Source organism: Hyperoodon ampullatus (assembly GCF_949752795.1).
Source record: "Hyperoodon ampullatus genome assembly, chromosome: 7".
Classification (NCBI taxonomy): domain Eukaryota; kingdom Metazoa; phylum Chordata; class Mammalia; order Artiodactyla; family Ziphiidae; genus Hyperoodon; species Hyperoodon ampullatus.
The window spans coordinates 26637081-26655684 of NC_136920.1; the positions used below are offsets into that span (position 1 = coordinate 26637081).

Sequence of the window (18604 nt, forward strand, 5' to 3'; positions counted from 1 at the left end):
ATCTCACCACCATAGAAACATAAAGTGAGAAGTGAAATCTCTGCTCACTCTTTCAATTCTCCCTCCCAGTTAACCCACCACCACCATCATCCATCCATCCACCAGTCCACCCATCCATCCATTCATTCCTTCAGTTCCTAAGTACTTTTGAGCACCTCTTCCATGCCGACAGCAATTTTAGGCACTGGTGATATAATGGAGCCTGGAGGCTCCATGAACTGACTTTCACTCTATCCTGATGAAAAGTTCTAATCCTCATATGGTAACTCCCAGCAAAAGTCACTTCTCGGATAGCCAGAACCTTTCCCTAAGTGGACTGGAAAAATGGAGATTTGTGTTACTTCCTTGCCCTGAGTACCAAGAGCACCTTAGGTAACTCTTGGAATGTATGTTTAAGTCTTTATTAACAGACTCTTCCAACTCTGAGTTCTCTCGAAATCTGTCCCAAACTGGCAGAGTGGTGTTGCTGTTGGCAACATGTGGGACAGAACCAGAGTGGCTTTATGGCAGGACTGGGAAAGTCCCTCCACTTTCCTCCACTCCAGGTGTCTGGCCCACCTATGTCTGAAAGTCCCAAATTGATCACTTTAGTGGGTTAGAACCAAATGCCTTGAATAAGATGCAGCTAAACAAAGTAAATGGTTTCCAAAGACTAACCAAGGACTATCTGTATTTCATCAGTTGCAGATCAGATTTTATCCCTGGAAACACTGATTTATTTGGAAACATTGATTTCCAAACACATCAGAATTACCCGGGAACTTGTTTGAAATATAAATGTCCCAAGGCCAGCTCCAGGAAATTCTAACTCAGTAGGTATGTGGTGGGTCAGGGGATCCATATTGTTTCAGGCAGGCCAGGTAATTCTGAGGCAGAAGTCTAAGGATGCACTGACTGAGTTCAGGGTATGTTAGGGCTGTGGATGAGTCTGTTTGTGGAGTAGAGAGCAGACCTGAGGGGGCATCTTGGCTGGAACCTTAGGATGACAAGGACTGAGGCGCAAAGTGGGCAGAGGCAACAATGGGTGATGCAACAGTAAGAAAAAGATGCCACAAGCCAGTCCTGGATGAATCAGTGGCTTTGATGCCCCTCAGGGAGAGTAGCTACGCTCATGTTTTAACTACTTAGTGTCAGTTACAAATCAGCTCTTTCAGGAGAAGATTCCTCCTGAAAAACTAGTTTGCAGATAAAAACATCCGCAGTTGGGTGGCAGTGACCTGTGAGATGCCTTAGAAAACCTCTTCAACTCAGACTTGACTCATTACGCATAGGTGATGAGGGGACATGGGGTAGATGTGTGAAAACAGAACCTGCAAGGGACTCCTGTGTCAGGAGTCAGAGAACTAATGACACTGACAGGGATGGGGGAGGGACTTTTGATAGTGCGTACATATGCATGTTCAAAAACGTAATCCTCACAGCAATCCCATGAGGTTGCAGGTAGCCTCTCTAAGCCTCGACTTGCACATCTGTAAAATGGGAATATCACTAACCAAGGTCATATAGCTGGTAAGTGGCTGAACAAGCTCCATGTCTCGTGTAACTGTGTATATGACTCTCTTCTACTCCTCAAGGCTTTGCTTTAACCCAGGAAGTGCTTTTGCTCCAAACAACTGAAAAAACAAAATCCACCAAATCTGCTTGCTGGCCCTCTCTTTTTCCTGACTCCCCTCCCCAGGCTGGGAGCGTGATTTCATTTGCCCCACAGTCTTTCTTTCAAATATGTTCATAATTCTTTATAAGGTGTCAACGTTCCCACAAACATTTTCATTTCAGTCAGAAGTGTTACAGGCTGAACAAGTTCATGCTCCAACACCACCGGATTAGGCAATTAAAAAAAGGGTGTTGTCAAACGTGCAAAAGGTATACCCAAGGTGAGAGAGAGCATGGTTAGCTGACTCAAGAATGAGGACAACAGTAGATGGTTTCCAAGCATGCTATAACATAATAATAATATAGAAATATAAAATAAGTCTATTTTAGGATAGGTTGGTAGAGAACAAATTGTCTGCTTATGTACAGAAAGCTACAATTGCTCCTTCAAGGAAGTGGTTTGGTTGGTAGGGATGAAAACCCCCAGTGGTAGAGTTTCACAGATCTGAGATTACTCTCCTCCTCCTCCCTGTTTTCATGGTCTTGGCCCAGTTATTTCACTTTTCCAAACCTCAATTTCCTCATTTGCCAAACAGGCATAATGATTCCTTGGTTTTAGGGGTTTTGTAAGAATTAAGTGTGTGGATGTCTCCCCATATCCTTGAAACACGATGAATGGCAGCCAGCATTACTGTTGGAGTAGGTATGGAAAGAAACACTTTCAGACTTGGAAGTAATAAAACCACATTTCTCTAAACATGCTTCTTGGTTCAGATGGTTTTCTTGTTTGGGCAGCGCTCTCTCTCTCTCTCTCTCTCTCTCTCTTTCAATGTATTTCCTAGATTCCTTCCAAGGCAAAAACAAAACACTATTTACAAACACCAGTGTTTGTAAGTTGGTGAGATTCTAATGAGCTTTCTGAGATGCTCTAAATTTATTCTCAATTTTCAAGGAAGGAGATCTGGAACAGAGAAATCAAATAAGATTCTCAAAGATGTAACCTGGGTGTCTCTCAACTTTTACCTTGGTGCTTACTTAAGAGGTGGTAAGGCATGTCTCCTTTAGCCCTAAAAAATTACCTGAGCAACAAAGTTTGCCTTGGGATTTTTCATGAAAGCAGGGGCCACCAGGTCCATAGGAAATATTTCAGATAATGCAGTTAGTCGGAAGCAAAATATAGCATCTATTGAATCTCAAGGTCCTCTTTTGGCAACACTCTACAAGAATGCAAAGGGTTTTCCTCAGGGTGTGGTACGAAGGAGGGCCCTGATTTAAATTCTGAATCCCATCACCAGCTCTTCAATGCTTTTTTTTTTCTTTTATGTTTTTCAGGTACTCTCCCCTAGGTATCGCCTGCCTAATTTGTGGGAAGATCATTGCAATCAAGGACTTAGAAGTGGTTGCTAGACAACTGGGGATGTACATGATCACGGTGATTGTCGGCCTCATCATCCATGGGGGCATCTTTCTCCCCTTGATTTACTTTCTAGTGACCAGGAAAAACCCTTTCTCTTTTTTTGCTGGAATTTTCCAAGCTTGGATCACTGCCCTGGGTACCGCTTCCAGGTAGAGAACACAAGAAATCACTGTTGTTTCTCTCTGCTCATTCCTTTTACTTCTTCATCACTTCCCCTCTTTCAAAACCTTCCCATCACAGCGTTCAGTGAGAACACTTTTCACATATTTTTAAAATATTTTTGAAAAAGTGGAACACTTCAGATTCTTCGCTCCTTTTAGGAACTTTTAAGCTTTCTGATGAACTTTTTGCTGGTATGTAGCTGTCTTGGAGCTATGATCTCATACTGTTTCCCAGGTGAATACATGCTATTCATCTCTAGGCATAATTTGCCACATATAGCATTAGTTCAGTTTTAAATGTTTTCCAAAAGGGTGTAACAGGATGTTATTTTATTTAAGAAATTCTGTCACCTGTGATTTGAGAAAGGCTATTATATCACTGTACTGGAATAATTTTTCAAAAGTAGGAGAACAAGGTTTTGCAGGGTAAATGGTAGGTTAGGTGAGATTTTTCAAACAAACCGGAAATCAGACAAGTCTTTGAACCTGTAATGGACTATTCTGCCCCGTTGACTTTGAGGAAAGTCAGGTTGGCATTGATTTGACTTAACATTGACCGAGAGTCAGTTCCTTCTTCATTACCTAGTCCCAGTTCCTCCCAGAAGCCAGTGAGAACTCCAGAGATATGCAAGCAAAAAAACCTCTTTTTTTTTTTTTGATATCATCTTGGACTGAATTTAGCAAAAATAAAACCAACAACCCAACAAAAACAGATACGTAAGAAACAGCCAGCAATGTAGAATTTCAAAGACTAAAAGAGTTTTATTCTTTCAGCCTGCAATAGTTGCTTTTATTTCTGCACATGTATCCTTGGGTCACAAAACAAAGACTGAGGCCATAAAGCAGGTGGCAGGGAGGCAAGTAAACTCTGCAACCCATAGCTCAGCGTTATCTCTGGAGTCATAGATTGGCAGGTCCTTGTTACAGAACCCATGACCACTCACTGCCAGGGAGGCAGCTGCTCTGTGACACAGGGAGGCTGCTTTTTTTTTTTTTTTTCAAAACTACTGAGCAGTCAGTCAGGTTTTTCTTAAGTGACCTAACAGGCCAATAGTGGTGACAACCTGGGAAAGCCAAATTATATTTCCATCTTGCAAATCAGTGAGAATTCTGTACTAGTAGAACGTGAGGTTTCAAAAAAAGCTAAAATCTATACAATTTGGGAGATCTAGATTCTGCATTCAGTTTCCCAAGATGAAGGGAAACACTTCAAAATTTCCTTTTTCCTTCTTGGTCCTATACATTTCTTATCGCTAAGTATCTCTATCCATAAAGATTTTCTCTTTTTGGTGAAAAAGTTAACTTTCTTTTCAAAAATAAAAACAATCATGTTTAGTTTTAATTTTGTTTTCTGGTTATGAACATGGTATTTGGTCATTATGAAAAAGTTCAGACAGTGTATAAAATTTTGGAGGAAAAAAATGGGCAACACCACTGATAACCGGTAGTAACCTTTTTGTTAATCTTTACAGTTATGTACATTTCCAGTTCTTATTATGTATAGATATTGTACACTGCTCTTTTCACTGGTCAATAGATCATAAAAGTTATATCTATTAATATAGCTCTTACTATATCTATTACTACATATCTATTACTACTATTTTTAAACTTCATAATAATATACTGTAGGTACTATAATACATCCCCTACCCCAAATGTACATTTAAACCTTGTCTATTAAACAGGGCTGTGACAAGCATCCTTGTAAATACATTTCTGCAAGGATGTTTGGTGATCCCCTCAGGATAAATTTCTAGAAGTGGGATTTCTGAATCCAGTGGTAAGCACCCTGATGGTTTTGAAACATATCACCATTCTAAATAGATTACTATTTACTATTTAGAAAAGTACATTCGTTTATGTACCCACTAACTGGGTACACGAGTGTGCCTTCACCCACCTGCTCATCAACACTGAACACTATCTGTCACCTTAATACTTTCAAATCCTATTGGTGAAAAGTGATCTCACTGAATTTGCATTATTTTGATTACTAGTGAGGGGAAACATCTTTTTAATGTTCTTTTTGACCATCCTTGTCTCCCCTCCTCTGCCCTGTGAATTGTTTGTGAGCTTAATTTCCTGTTGGGGTGTTTATCCTTTCCTGATTGGTTTTCAGCTCTCTACATGTATAGAAATATCAACTCATGTGTCATAGGTTGTAAATAGTGTCCCCCTTCACTTGACATTTGTCTTAAAAACTTACAGCGCTTTTTGCCACTAGCAGGTTTTAATTTGTATGTAGTCAAAGTCGCCGTTGTTTTCCTTTGGTATTTAGAACTTTGATTTTGCTTAGGAATATCTTTTCTGCCAAAGATTATAAAATATAACTTTATATTTTCTTCCAATACCTTTATGGTTTTGATATCTACACTATTTCAAAATAGTATCATTATCTTTTCTTTTGAATGACTACACAATTATCCTAGTCCCTTTATAAGACAAAGGTAAATCTTAAAAGCATAGGGAAAACCCCAAATCATATTTAAATCAAAGACAAATTCTTGGGTTATCTGACCAAGACCACAAACATCAGACTCATATCTCCCCCTTGCCCTGTGTTTCATCTGAAAAAAAAAATATGGTTTTAATCTTTGGTTAAAATGTGGCTCTTGCCTAGATGAGGAATTTCTTTTTTAAAAAAGTCACTGTAGCAGGAGTCACGTACTAAGAATTAACTCAGGGTTTATTTGCCATTATGACCACAGGGGAAAAGCCCTGGAACAGCCAGCGCTAAATATACTTTCCACCTCCTCAGACGTTGGACTGAATGGGGATGTGCAGTGGAAGGGTTGACCTCGTTTTCTCAATAGGCACAGAGGCTGGTGTCAGGGCAGCTGAATGGAGTGGGGATGGCCTGCAACACATCTCTCTGCATCCCTCTGACTTCCGAGTGCGCTGTTAAAACTAATCTGGATTTAAAAAAAGAAGAATCTCAAGTACCAGACAGTTATTATTAGCAACGTTTGAAGACTGTCATATGGCCACTGAGGCAGGAACCAAAAAAACAATGTCAGAATGTCAACCTGTCAACACAAGAAAGAGTTAAAATTCTCAAGTCCCAGTTTGGACTGATGGGGTACATATGGATTTTTAAGACACAAAGCCTGTCCAGTAGTGACATTAAGAATATTTTCATGCCTTACCAGTTGTTTTCTCCAATCTGTTGAATTGTCTAAAGACCCTTTGATGACACTGTGGGAAAATGAATGCAGTAATAGTAATGGATATATTCCAGTCCTCAGCAGTGTCCTTAGATTCATACCGATGAGAATTCAGCTGCCAACCATAGCCTTGCTGCCATTTCAGACTAGTCATGGTGTGCTGGTAACCTCAAAGGGCTCTTAGGAAAGGGCTGGGAGTGTGTGAGAGAGGAATAAAGGGACACTAACTTCTCATTAAAATAGCTGGGGCAGCAAGCCAGGTACGATGGCACCCCAGCATGTGAATGAGGCCAGACTCCAACTTTTCTCCCTGGGTTTATAAGGTTTTGGTAATGAGAGATCTCCAAACATCCATTTCTTCTCCCCACCTAAGACCAAAGAGGAGGCATGAGAAAGACCCCTGACCTAAAATCACAAAGAATGTTCCAGTAAGATGACTCTGGTTTCCCTAAGGTTGTTAATAGGGCTTGTGGGTCCGTGGGTTGATAAGATGCAGATCTAGGAGACCCTAATTTTAGAGCTTCGGGGACTTTGGTTCTGCGTAGGCCCTGGAATCTGCATTTTACTTAGCATGCCTGAAGCTGACGGTCCTGTCCCACTCTCTGAGAAACTGACACCTCTGCAGATGTCTTTGTCCAGCTTGGCTGGAGCCCTAATTCTGACAAGTAGAAGGAGGGAGCTATGACTAAGGTTGTAAATGCAAGAGAGAAAAATGTGCTGTCTGCACTGGGGACAGTTTGCTAACGTTTGAATAAGAGAAAAGAGAATGGACCACAAGGTACTCCCATGACAGTTGGAATGTTCTACATTGCTTTCCATATCACTTAAACTTTGAAGCAAATCCGCCTGCCCTCCCATCACCTCTATCCACATGGAAATAATATTCTGGCTTTCAGCAACACTTACTCTTATAGGTCTCCTGTTTTAGAAGACACAGAACATGTCAGGATTTCTGGCCTTTAAGATTGATTCATATGGTCGTGAATTCCCATCCCATGCCTGGGAGGAGTGGGGTGAAGTCACTCCATGTTGGGTCTTTGATTAGCTCCAGAGCACAGGCTTTTCTGCCCTATGTCATTGGAGAGACTGTAGAATTGGCAATGACCAATTATCAGGGAGTTGGATTGTCTGTGAGGGTCCCCAGTGAATTGCTAGAAGCTTGGATTCTTGCTGAATGGTCCTTAACATATTTGTCCAGCATTCTCAACATTAGCAGGCCCAGCTCAGGGCAATTCCCAGGGGCTAGATACAACCCATGGAGTCATCTTGTTGGAAACAGTGTTTCTAGCATGAAATTATGGGTCATTCAAGAATTCCTCATCCCTTCTTACTGTTGATAGCTGATCCTTTTCTGACACTTTATTTTGGCAGCCCAATTGATGTGGGCAAACACATGGGCTTCAATATTTAATCCAAGATGGAAACAATGACCAAAGGGAAAGGAGAACTTGAAGCTCTGAGTAGATCTCAAAAGCTAGAACCAACAAAAATATTTTGCTGACTATTAGCATGTTAATAAGATTGTATTTGAGCCCCAAAATCAATGTTTTTTTTTCTTTATTATTAGAATTACATTTATTTGGACTTTATATTTTTAATTTTTACTGGAGTACAGAACTCTGCTCAATACTCTGTAATGGCCTATATGGCAAATCGATGGTTTTTAATTTAGCTCCAAACACTGCTTTTTTCAAGTCACATTGACTGGAACAAAAGAACGAGAGCTTTGTGGTGGCATTTCAGTTTGTGCTTCATCCTGCTTCTCTAAAATGGACATAACTCTTGTCTCTCTTTCTTTGCTCCTTAGTGCCGGAACTTTGCCCGTCACCTTCCGTTGCCTGGAAGAAAATCTGGGGATTGATAAGCGTGTAACCAGATTTGTCCTACCAGTTGGAGCAACCATTAACATGGACGGTACAGCCCTTTATGAAGCCGTGGCCGCCATCTTTATAGCCCAGATGAATGGCGTCATCCTAGATGGAGGCCAGATTGTGACTGTAAGGTGAGTGAAATGGGTGGTGTGAAGCACTGAAACAACTTTTTACCTTATCCCCTTCCACACTAACTCCATTTCACAGAGGCCACTTGAACTGCTGTTCTCCAGTTAGAAGAATGGTGAAGGAAGTAAAGGAGAAGAGGAACTACGGGCAGGCTCAAAGGGAAGATTGGTTCAGGAAGGAATCAGGCTCATACTAATGCCTTATGTTTGTATTGCCCATGTGAAATTGCGTCAGAAATTTGATATTATTTGATTTTTAACAATCCTGTGACGTTGCAAGGCAGTTATTTCTATGATTATTTAATAGATGAGGAAGCACAGGCTTCAAGGGGCATGGTAGTTTGTCTGAGGCTGTAATACCATCAGTAATGAGCCAGCAGAGCTGCCACTGGGGCCAACATCAACTGACTCTGGATCCAGTTTTTCTTTCATTAAAATATGTTCCCTTCAGCATTCCAAGGAGTGATGGCAAAAATGATGAAATACAGGGAGGAAGAGATTCCTCAATATAGCATAACATTATATTACAAATAAACAGCAATTTTTTTTTGTTTTTACAAAAGGTATTTTTACCATATGTATTCATCATTTTAAAAAATTCAGAAAGAATACTTTCCCAAGACGTCATTAAAAACACATCACTTCTCTGCAAACTTAAAGATCACACCTACTTACATATATTAATTTATCTAATCCTCACAACCACCCTGTGAGGTATGTACTTGTCTCAGTCAGCTCGGGCTGCTGTAACAAAATACCATAGACTATGGCTCAAACAGCAGATGTTTACTTCTCACAGTTCTGGAGGCTGGGAAGTCCAAGATTAAGGTGCCAGCGGGTTCAGCTCCTGGTGAATGTCCTCTTCCTGGCTTGCATATGACTGCCTTCTAGATGTTTGCTCACATAGCCCTACCTTGGTGCATGGAGAGAGAGAGCAAGCTCTCTTACATCTCTGCTTATAAGGGCACTAATCCCATCATGAGGGCTCTACCTTCATGACCTAATTACTTCCCAAGGCCGTATCTCCAAACACCATCACACTGGAGGTGAGGGCTTGAACAAATGAATTCAGGGGGAACACAACTCAGCCCATAGCAGTACTGTAGGGGAGCCTCAGTTTCCTGTATAATGGGTACAATAATCACATATTCTAGTGTGGCTGAGAGCATAGTCACCTGTCAATAAATGTTAGCTACTAGTATTATTACTATTACTGATGTTTAATAAAATACAGTACTCCCAGGATATGAAAGAAAAATGTGACTATGATATAGTGAGTGCCATGATGTTACTCAGTGGAAAACATGCTTCGGGTCAGATTATCAAGCCATCTAAGTCCGTCCTAACAGATTGCATGTGAGACTGCCAATCTCCCTTGCTCTAAAATTCAAAGACAAATAGAGCTTCTTCATGGCCCTGAATTCTCCCCATTGATGAAGCAATCATGCTTTCCATCAAGCTCACACCACTAGATGAGGACTTGGAAGCGGGAGGATGTACCAGGGAGTGACCAGGAGATTGAGACTGTGCTTGAATTATTTAAATTTATCCTTCATTTTAACAATGATACGACTGAGAATTTTCACTGGACAAAGGATAAAGTTGGCCAAATATATTTAATACTTGTGCCCCTGGCAAGTTCAGCTGAATCTGCCATATCTGTACATGTCACAGGGGCTGTCTCTGGGAGGACCGCCCCCTCTCCATGGAGTGTATGTAGTTCACTGTCTTCAATTTAGTCAGAAAAAAAATAGCCAAGTCCAGCTTCACTGCTGTGCTTCCAAGTACATTCCTCATCTTTTCATTTCCCTGCAGGCAGGAGAACAGTGGCCAGGAATTCTCAGCAAATTCTTTAAGTCATAGCGTTTTCAATGTGAGGAGGAATCAAGGGACATCAAAAGCCAGTGTGGTGTTGGAATCAAGCAGACAAGTGTTCAAATCCCAGCAGACCATGTTCAAGCTGTGTGACCCTAAGTTTCTCCACCCTTCCGATCAGTGGTACTACCGTATGTACCTTGCAGGGTTACTGTGACGTTCTGCTGTGATTAATGTGTGTGTGTGGTAACTTGTACAACATCCAAGAACCAGCCATAGGGAAATGAGTCAGGGAAGGACAGGAAAACCAGGAGGGGATAAAAGGACAGGGGGAGATCACCGCCCAGGGAGCTATTAGAGGACTTACAATGCCCCAGACACTCCACCTGTGGTCGGGTGAGGGTATAATTGGGATGGAGGAACAGAAAGAGAACCAGCCACCAGGAAGATTTCTTTATAGGATTTTGTCTCACACAACCAAGGGGTAACAAGACAATGTGGCCACAGTACACAGGGATGTGTAAGAGTGACTCATGTAACAGAAGCAACTGATGTTGTAAACAAAATTGCCGAGGCCAAGATCATTGGAACTTGGGAAGTTCCCTTCCCTGGTGTTCTATCCATCTTGGGAAAATGACTGAGAATTCCCACCTGCCAACTCTCGGGACTAGGGATGTTTTCATTGCAAAGCAGCTCCGGTTGCAATGTGCTGGCCTCTTCTAAGTGCTTTATTTCTGAGCTCCTGATGCCTCTACGAGTGAGACACCATTGTTATCTTCTTTTCTACAGATAAGAAAATCAAGGCACAAAGAAGTTAAGTAAGTTGCCCAAAGTCATGTGGTTAAGTGCCAGAGTTGGGATTTGAACCTACATCATTCAACTCTAGAACCTTCACTGATAACCACTACACACTACTACCTCCTATGACCTAGATGGATCTCCCGCAAAAATGGAGTTCTTTAAACCCTGACACCAACTCCACATTAATGGGGCAGGGGAAAAGCAAAGATGGGTTCTAGATCCCAGCTAGGGGAAGTGTCTATTCTATGAAAGCCTAAATGTGGGAAGGATGGCAATATGGAAAAACCAGGGCAAAACACAAAACCTCCCAGGACCTTTCTTTCCTCATATGTAAGAGTAGGTAAATTTGGGTTCCTCTTGACGGTAAGACCAGGATGCTGTGCTTGGACACACCAGTTGGCAAACCAGTTTGGGAGTCTGATTCTTAGTTTCAAGCCCAAAGACCTACTGAAAAAATTCTGGAATCATATAATCACAAAGAAAGCAGCCCCTTTTTTCTTTTCAGCAGCCAGAAAAGCAAGGTGGAAATCCATGTTTTCATAAGCCTCCTTCCATTTAGAAATGATAGCTTTTATAATTAACATCCAGAAAAGAGGAGAAAAAGTCACTGCCCTTTGTTGGACCACAGAGGCCCTCTGGTGTCTAGACAGGGCCCATGAACCCTAGATTAAACCCTCTTCCGGAGACAACTTCAAAATGGTGCTGGGTATGCCCTAGGCATTGCTTGGAAAGCAAAGGATGAGATGCTTCAGAAGGAAAGCCTCCTGTTATTTTATTGTCATTTCTTGGCACCCTCTTTCTGAATAATGTATTTTCCAGCCCATGGTGAAACGTCCAGGCATCTGAACCTTAATGTCATTTGGAATTCTTTTGATTTGTTCTCCCGATGTCCACTCAGTTGAATCTGGATACTTGCTGTTCTGAGTTCTCATGTTAATATTGGCAACCTTCTCAGACTCTTGCCACGCAGACTAGAAGTCTCTGGTTCTCACAGAGATGTAAAGGGGTAAGCAGAAATGAATGCTGTGGTGCTCCTGTGGGAAGATTAAGGGTGACTTGTTTTTCTTCTTTAATATTTCCTTGCCTGCTTTTAGAGCCACGCTTACCTTGTTTGAGCCCTGTGATATATTCAGTGAGTTGGATGTCATGATGGGGGTAAGACTCTCATCCATGAATTTATAAGTTTCCATCAAGGTTAAGCAGAATCCAAATAGACCCTATTTCCTGGGTCTTGGTACTCCAGATTTCTTTATTCCTTGGGAGGAAAAGGGGATTTTATGACTGCCGGGAGAAATTAGAGGCGAGAATTGCCTGCCAGGGATGGTTTTGCCAAGACCACTTTCTCTTCCCTTGACCTGGCCTTTTCTGTTCTCACAGCCTCACGGCCACGCTGGCCAGCGTTGGTGCAGCCAGTATCCCCAGTGCTGGGCTCGTCACCATGCTCCTCATTCTGACGGCTGTGGGCTTGCCGACCGAGGACATCAGCCTGCTGGTGGCTGTGGACTGGCTCCTGTAAGTGTCTGTGTGTGTGCTTCTGCTGGGGATGTGAACACTGCCTCCCAGGGGTGGACAAGATGCAAGGCTGCAGCCAAGATCATCACCAATCCCCATGAGAACTCCCCTGTTTCCTTCCTCCTTTCTCCCTTCCAACATTTGCTGAGTGCTTATTTGGGAACCAGAGAAGGAAAAGAATCTTTGAGGGCTTCAGAGTCTAGTGGAGGAAGCAGGTAAATTATAATACAAAGTTAAAAGCAAAGCTATAAGGGACCCATACCAAAGCAGGCAAAGGATCTCAAAGCATTATGCTGAGTGAACGAAGCACAAAGGAATATATACTGTATGATTCCATTTATATGATGCTCTAGGAAAGACAATATAATCTCTAGCAGTAGAAAGAGATCATGGTTGCCTGGGCCCAGAAGTAGAGGCATGAGGATTGACTGGGAAGGGCACAAAGAAAGCTTTAGGAGGGATAGAAATGTTCCATGTACACAGGTATGCACAGGTGTCCACATTTGTCGAAACTCACCATACCACACACTTAAAATTGGTACATTTTATTGTATGTAAATTACACTTCAACAAAGTAGATTTAAAAAGAGCACACACATAGAAGAATATCGGTAGAGACAGACACACATCCCAGTCTAGGATGGAAGGGCAGAGTGGACAAATCAGAAAACAAGGAATATGGCTGCTGAATTTGAGGGCCTACTATGTGCCAGCTGCTACATGGAGCCCTTCACTGCTGCCTCTAACAACTGCCATTTTATAGATAAGAAAACTGAGGTTTAGGGAGAATGAATAGAGATTTGGCCCTATTTCTGCTTGGCTTTGGAGGCCACCAATCCATAATCATGGCCACATTCAAGCTTCTAAAGGCAGTGATAGCTGAGCTGGATCCTAACGGGTAGGTAGAAGTTACCCAGGTATCCATAAGTGGGGGAGGGGCGGAAATAGGACATTCTGGTCAAGGCCAGCCCACACAAAGGCACTGAGGCAACAAATCATATGGGGACCTATGAGTGGTTTGATATTATCAGAGCGCAAAGTGTAAGGCAAGGAGTGGTAAAAGGTGAGGCAAGATGGACAACCTTGAGGTCATGCAGAGATGCTTGAACTTGACAGTGTATACATAGCCCAGCTCCCTTTCCCAGTGAAGGACACTGTCCTAGTGTGGGACTCTCAGCCCATTCCCAAAGGTGGGTCAGTCTAGCCAGATGGTCCCCAAAAAAGAGGTTGGAATCAATCCTTGCTAAGGGCTCACTGGGGCTCTGATATTCTATGGGATGTACACTGATACTTCCGGTCCAGCCCTGGAGCTAAGTGACAGGGGCTGGGGGATGCCATTGGCTTCAAAGTCAGAGGCTCAGAGTAACAAGTGCAGAGATCCAAGGCCAAAGTACTCCCACTTATTTTTTTTTATTACCCTACATTCCATTAGCAATCTTTCTGACATTTATTGACAAAGATTTTAAGAGCCAGAAGCCACATTTTATGGACTTGAGTTTCCTCAATGCTAAGACAAGTTCCACTCTTTTACAACCACCCTTCCAAAGAGAGAAACGTGCCAGTGACTGAAGGGAAGAAGGACATCTGGGAAGGCTAGAAGGAAGCCTGGTCTTTCCAGAAAGCTTGCTTGCTGTTGAAGTTTAGGTTAGAAATGAGAAGTGGACTGAATCTGTTCAACTCAGGAGGGCTGCGAGGAAGGGCACGGATCTTCCTGACTGGTTCTTCCATCACCAGAGAAATGCTCTGGAAATGCCTTTCGTGGGAAGGTGATGAGCAAAGGAAATGACTCTTATCTGTCCCTGCCTGTCTCTCTCAGGCGGGGGTGGCAGGGTCCTCAGCGCCATCTTGGTTGTTCTCTGCGCCCTACGCTGGCCCCAAGGGGCAGTCTTTCTCATGAGGTCCATTCAGACGGGGCAGTCATAGGTGCAGCTGAGATTTGGTGGTGGTGAATGGTGGAAGGATTTGGAGGGAATAGGATGGAGACAAAGGGGTGGGGTTGGATTTGGTTAGGAGGAGGACAAAGAGGAAATGAAGATGGTGGCAACCGCTTGGGGACAGAGCACACAGCAGGAGCTCAATAAATGCATGCTAAAACTTACCCACAGAGCTGCTGCGTGATAACCAGGAGCCTTTCTACACATGAAGAAAGACAGAGGAAACTTTTAAAGTCCCAGCTGCTTCCCTTGTGGCTTTGGCTTACTGAGCCCTCTGCCTCTTTGCCCCTTGAACTTTCATTGTCATTGAGGGGCCTTTGCCCGCTCCAACTACATTGCCTATTCTCTTCTTGGGCTTGTTGCTGAGGCTTGAAATCCACCATTAGAGATTCATCTCTTTAACAGTTATTATTATAGATGCTGCCCCCATTATAATGCAAATGCATTTAAGTGTAAAACTGTACTTGTGTTATCGGGAATGAAGGAAAGGAGCAGATATTTGGTGGTACCACCTTGCTCTTTACATCAGTTTAAAGTTAATCCTTAAAGATCACTATGGTGTGTTTAACAGATGAGGAAACTGGGCATCAAAAGGCACAGGAGAGCTTGTGCGGCCAGGTCAGGGCCCTTCACGCCACCCCACACAGCATCCTAGTAGGTACCCAGCAGATCTAACAGTGGGGAGGAGGAACAGAGGGGTCCAGAGTCAGAGAGGTTGGGGAAAACAGACCGATTCGGGTCACCCCTGGTTCTACATACTAATCAGAGAATTTTTTGTCTGACCTGTTTTTTTCCCCTCTCCCAGGATTAAAACAAAACAAAACAAGCAGGTTAAGTGGGGACAAATGGGATACAATCAAGGTCTCAGCCACTCTTAGAATTCAAGTCCTCCAGCTGCACACACCACCCCGCCCAGGTCAGCCATTGTGGGCCCTGTCTTCCTGACAGTCATCTGCTTCCAAGCCTGTTGGAGGAGAGTCACCTCATGAAACATTCAAGACCCTGGCTCCTCCTGACCTAAATGTTAGCGAATGGGCACTCACATGCTCACACTTGCACCCAGAGCAGGGCGTCTTGACTCCAGGGCTGAAATGTGCTAGCAGAAGGGAGTTGGCTGAACAACAAAAAAATGATGATACATTTGGATTAACTCTATTGATGAAATTGCATTTGAGAAAACTCTACCCCAGGCTGCAGCTGGAAAGGGAAGAGTGATTGAAGGCTCGCCTCTAGTTCTGGGGTCTGATCTCAGATGGAAAGAGGCCCCGTGATCAAGGGAAGAAAGGCAGGGGCAGGAGCCCTGGGTCTGAGCTCTGCACCTAGTCGCTGTGGGGCTGCGGGCGAGTTACTTACTCTCTGGATTCAGCTGTGTCGTGTGTACAATGGGAACAGTAACTTACCAGCTTGAAAGCACAGTCTAGACCCCATGCCCTTGAGTGCCCTTCTAGTTTTAAGACCCAGACTAGGCTTCTGCTGGTGATGGATGTTTGTATACAAATAAGCATGAACGTTCCTTTTCAGAAGAAAAGAAAAAGGGACGGTAGAGGATCCTGGGAAAGCGTGCATAGGGGTCGGTAGCTAGGTCAGATCTGCTTTGAATTAGGAATGGTTCCACATTCTTTCTCACCAGCAGGAGGAGTTCTGGAAACACGCTCTTGGTCATGGGCGCCGTGGCTGTTGGGTGCCCATCAGCGTGTGAGTGGGGCAGGGGGATGAGTTGAGAGGGGGGTGCAGGGATTCCCTGGTGACACGTAGTCTGTGGGGGGAAAGCAGAGACAAAGAACGGGGGGCATTTCTTTTCCTCCCCAGGCAAGGTTTGTAAGCTTTCAATTTGTAAGCTTTCAACTTTTCAATTTAAAACCAAACAAAGCCCGCAGTGACATTTAATGTGCCATGGTGTTTGCCAACTGCTGGAGATCAGCCAGCCTCATTAGTGCTCGCCGAGCCCTGGACGTTTTTCAATGAGCAAGCTTAGCTGTTCTGTAAATGTCGTGGTGAAAACCAAGATTCTGGGCCCTAAACAGTGTCCGAGTCCTAGAACACCGGATGGGTGGGGCTGGTAAAACCAGAACCTTCCCCAGAATCTAAGAAGCCCTTTGTAACAGGAGTCCTTGGCAGGTATTTATGAGATCTTGTGACACCCCTCTCTCTCTGAAGGATTCAGGATGGAAGGAGAACTGTGGGGCAATACCAGGAAGAGATGACAAAAAACTGGGTCTGGCCACAGGTGGGAAAAGGAAAGCCAAGTGGATCTATGGCCCACTTATCACATGGGACTGCTAGTGAGATTGTTTCTGGGGACATATTTGCTCATTAGGGGGTATACTTGAGATGGCATTTATAAGGAAGCCCGAGGGAGCCTCCACCCTGCAGTGGGGCTCTCAGAGGCTCCGTCATTAGCCTCCCAGGATGGAATGGAGCATTGGTTCGCAAACTCAAGCGTGCACCAAAACCTCCTGGAGATTCCGGAGATCTGGGGGAGGGGCCCAAGAAGTAGCTTTTCTAACAAGTTTCCAGGGGATGCTGATGATCATTCCAGGGACCTGACTTCCAGAAGCAATGGACCAGAGGTAGGGAGTAGGAGTTCCTGACTGTAGTATATGAGCATCTCTACTCTTTTGTGAGCACTGGTTGACATCGTGTGCATCCATTCAATGGAACTAGATCAGAAGGACACAGGACTCTAACAACTAATACTCAGTGAGTGCTCCTTCATTGTCAGACATTGTTCTAAGCACTTTACATAGACTTGTTTAAAAAGTTGCAGCAAATTATGAGGCAGCTAGTAATATTATCCCTGTTTTACTTGAGAAAACTGAGGCTCAGAGCCAAGAAACTTATCTCAGTTTAGTAGATATTAAAGGGCTGAACTGGGATTCAAACTCAGACAATCCAGCTATTCCTTAGATGTTCCAGCCTTGCCCATCTGGGTTCTCGTTCTCTTATTTAACTGATTTAACCCTCATTCCATGTTTGGTGGAAAAGAAAACCAATCCCTACATCTACCCTATCTCTGAAGAGTCTAGGGACTCATGTTTAAGCCTTTTGCTTTGATTTCCTATTTCCACTGATTTCTCCTTTTTTCTGCATCTTACCTCATCTTCTTTCTCTGTCATCCTTAGCATGACATCCTTATCCTTTTCGACTAAGTCTTTTCTTCCCCTGCCAAAGTGTCCCTGACTCAACACACAGGGGAGTGGGGTGGAGGCGGGGTGATAGTTCCACACAGCGAAGTCATGTTTTAATGCTCACAAAAGAAATACGTGCTCCTGGAAGGGAGAGGAGGGACCAAGCTCAGGAGAGTTATAAAATGAGAAAGAGAAGTCTCCCTTCACCTACAATTGAATCTTGAAAAGGAGCAAAATATGCGACTCCCCACAAAATGCCATTTGGCGTGTGGGTTATTTTGAGCTGAAAGCAGTCAAGACCCAGCAGACTCAAGACAAGCTTTTTACCTCCCCTTAACTGCCTAAAAGAATTTAGAAAGGAGGCCTGTACCGGGAAGAATGCTATTACCAGAGAGAACTTTTTCACTGGGAAGACTTATCTGCGTGGCAGGGCAAACATTTTTTTTACCAAATATTTGCTCTTCCTGTGAATTGTCTTCCTCCCCTTTCAAGCCCCAGAACTTTATCCCCTTCCTTAGCTTAGGATGGCATATAAACCTCAACTGCCTGACTGCTTTTGAGTCTCCTATTTTTATAAGGCTCAGGTATGTACAAAATTAAATTTTCCTATATGTACAAAATTAAATTTTCAATTTAATTATTAGACCAGCCAAAGAATCTAGAAGGGAAAATTTTTCCACCCCTATAATTTCAGGTCTTGTTTCTCTGAAGTAATCACTGCTAATAATAATTTACAGAAAGTAAAAAGTTAATAATAGGCATTTATTTTCTTTAAAAAAAACTGCTTTAGGGCTTCCCTGGTGGCGCAGTGGTTGAGAGTCCGCCTGCCGATGCAGGGGACACGGGTTCGTGCCCCAGTCCGGGAAGATCCCACATGCCGCGGAGCGGCTAGGCCCGTGAGCCACGGCCACTTAGCCTGCGCGTCCGGAGCCTGTGCTCCGCAATGGGAGAGGCCACAACAGTGAGAGGCCCGCATACCGCAAAAAAAAAAAAAACAAAACTGCTTTAGTGTCCCCCACCACTGGGAACCTCTCCCTACACCTGTTTAGTTCCAGTCTCTGCCTGCCTTGCTGGGCC

At 43.5% G+C, this 18604-nt stretch overlaps 1 protein-coding gene across 1 annotated transcript in view; it reads left to right on the forward strand.

The window, feature by feature from the left end:
- Nucleotides 1–18604, forward strand: part of SLC1A2 (solute carrier family 1 member 2) — a gene marked incomplete at its 3' end in the record, with an annotated part of 141513 nt that overhangs the window by 112414 nt on the left and 10495 nt on the right. The window contains exons 7-9 of the mRNA XM_079708546.1: nucleotides 2926–3159; nucleotides 8146–8340; nucleotides 12331–12465. Of these exons, the coding sequence (XP_079564672.1) occupies nucleotides 2926–3159; nucleotides 8146–8340; nucleotides 12331–12465 (564 nt within the window). The remainder of the gene's footprint in view (nucleotides 1–2925; nucleotides 3160–8145; nucleotides 8341–12330; nucleotides 12466–18604) is intronic.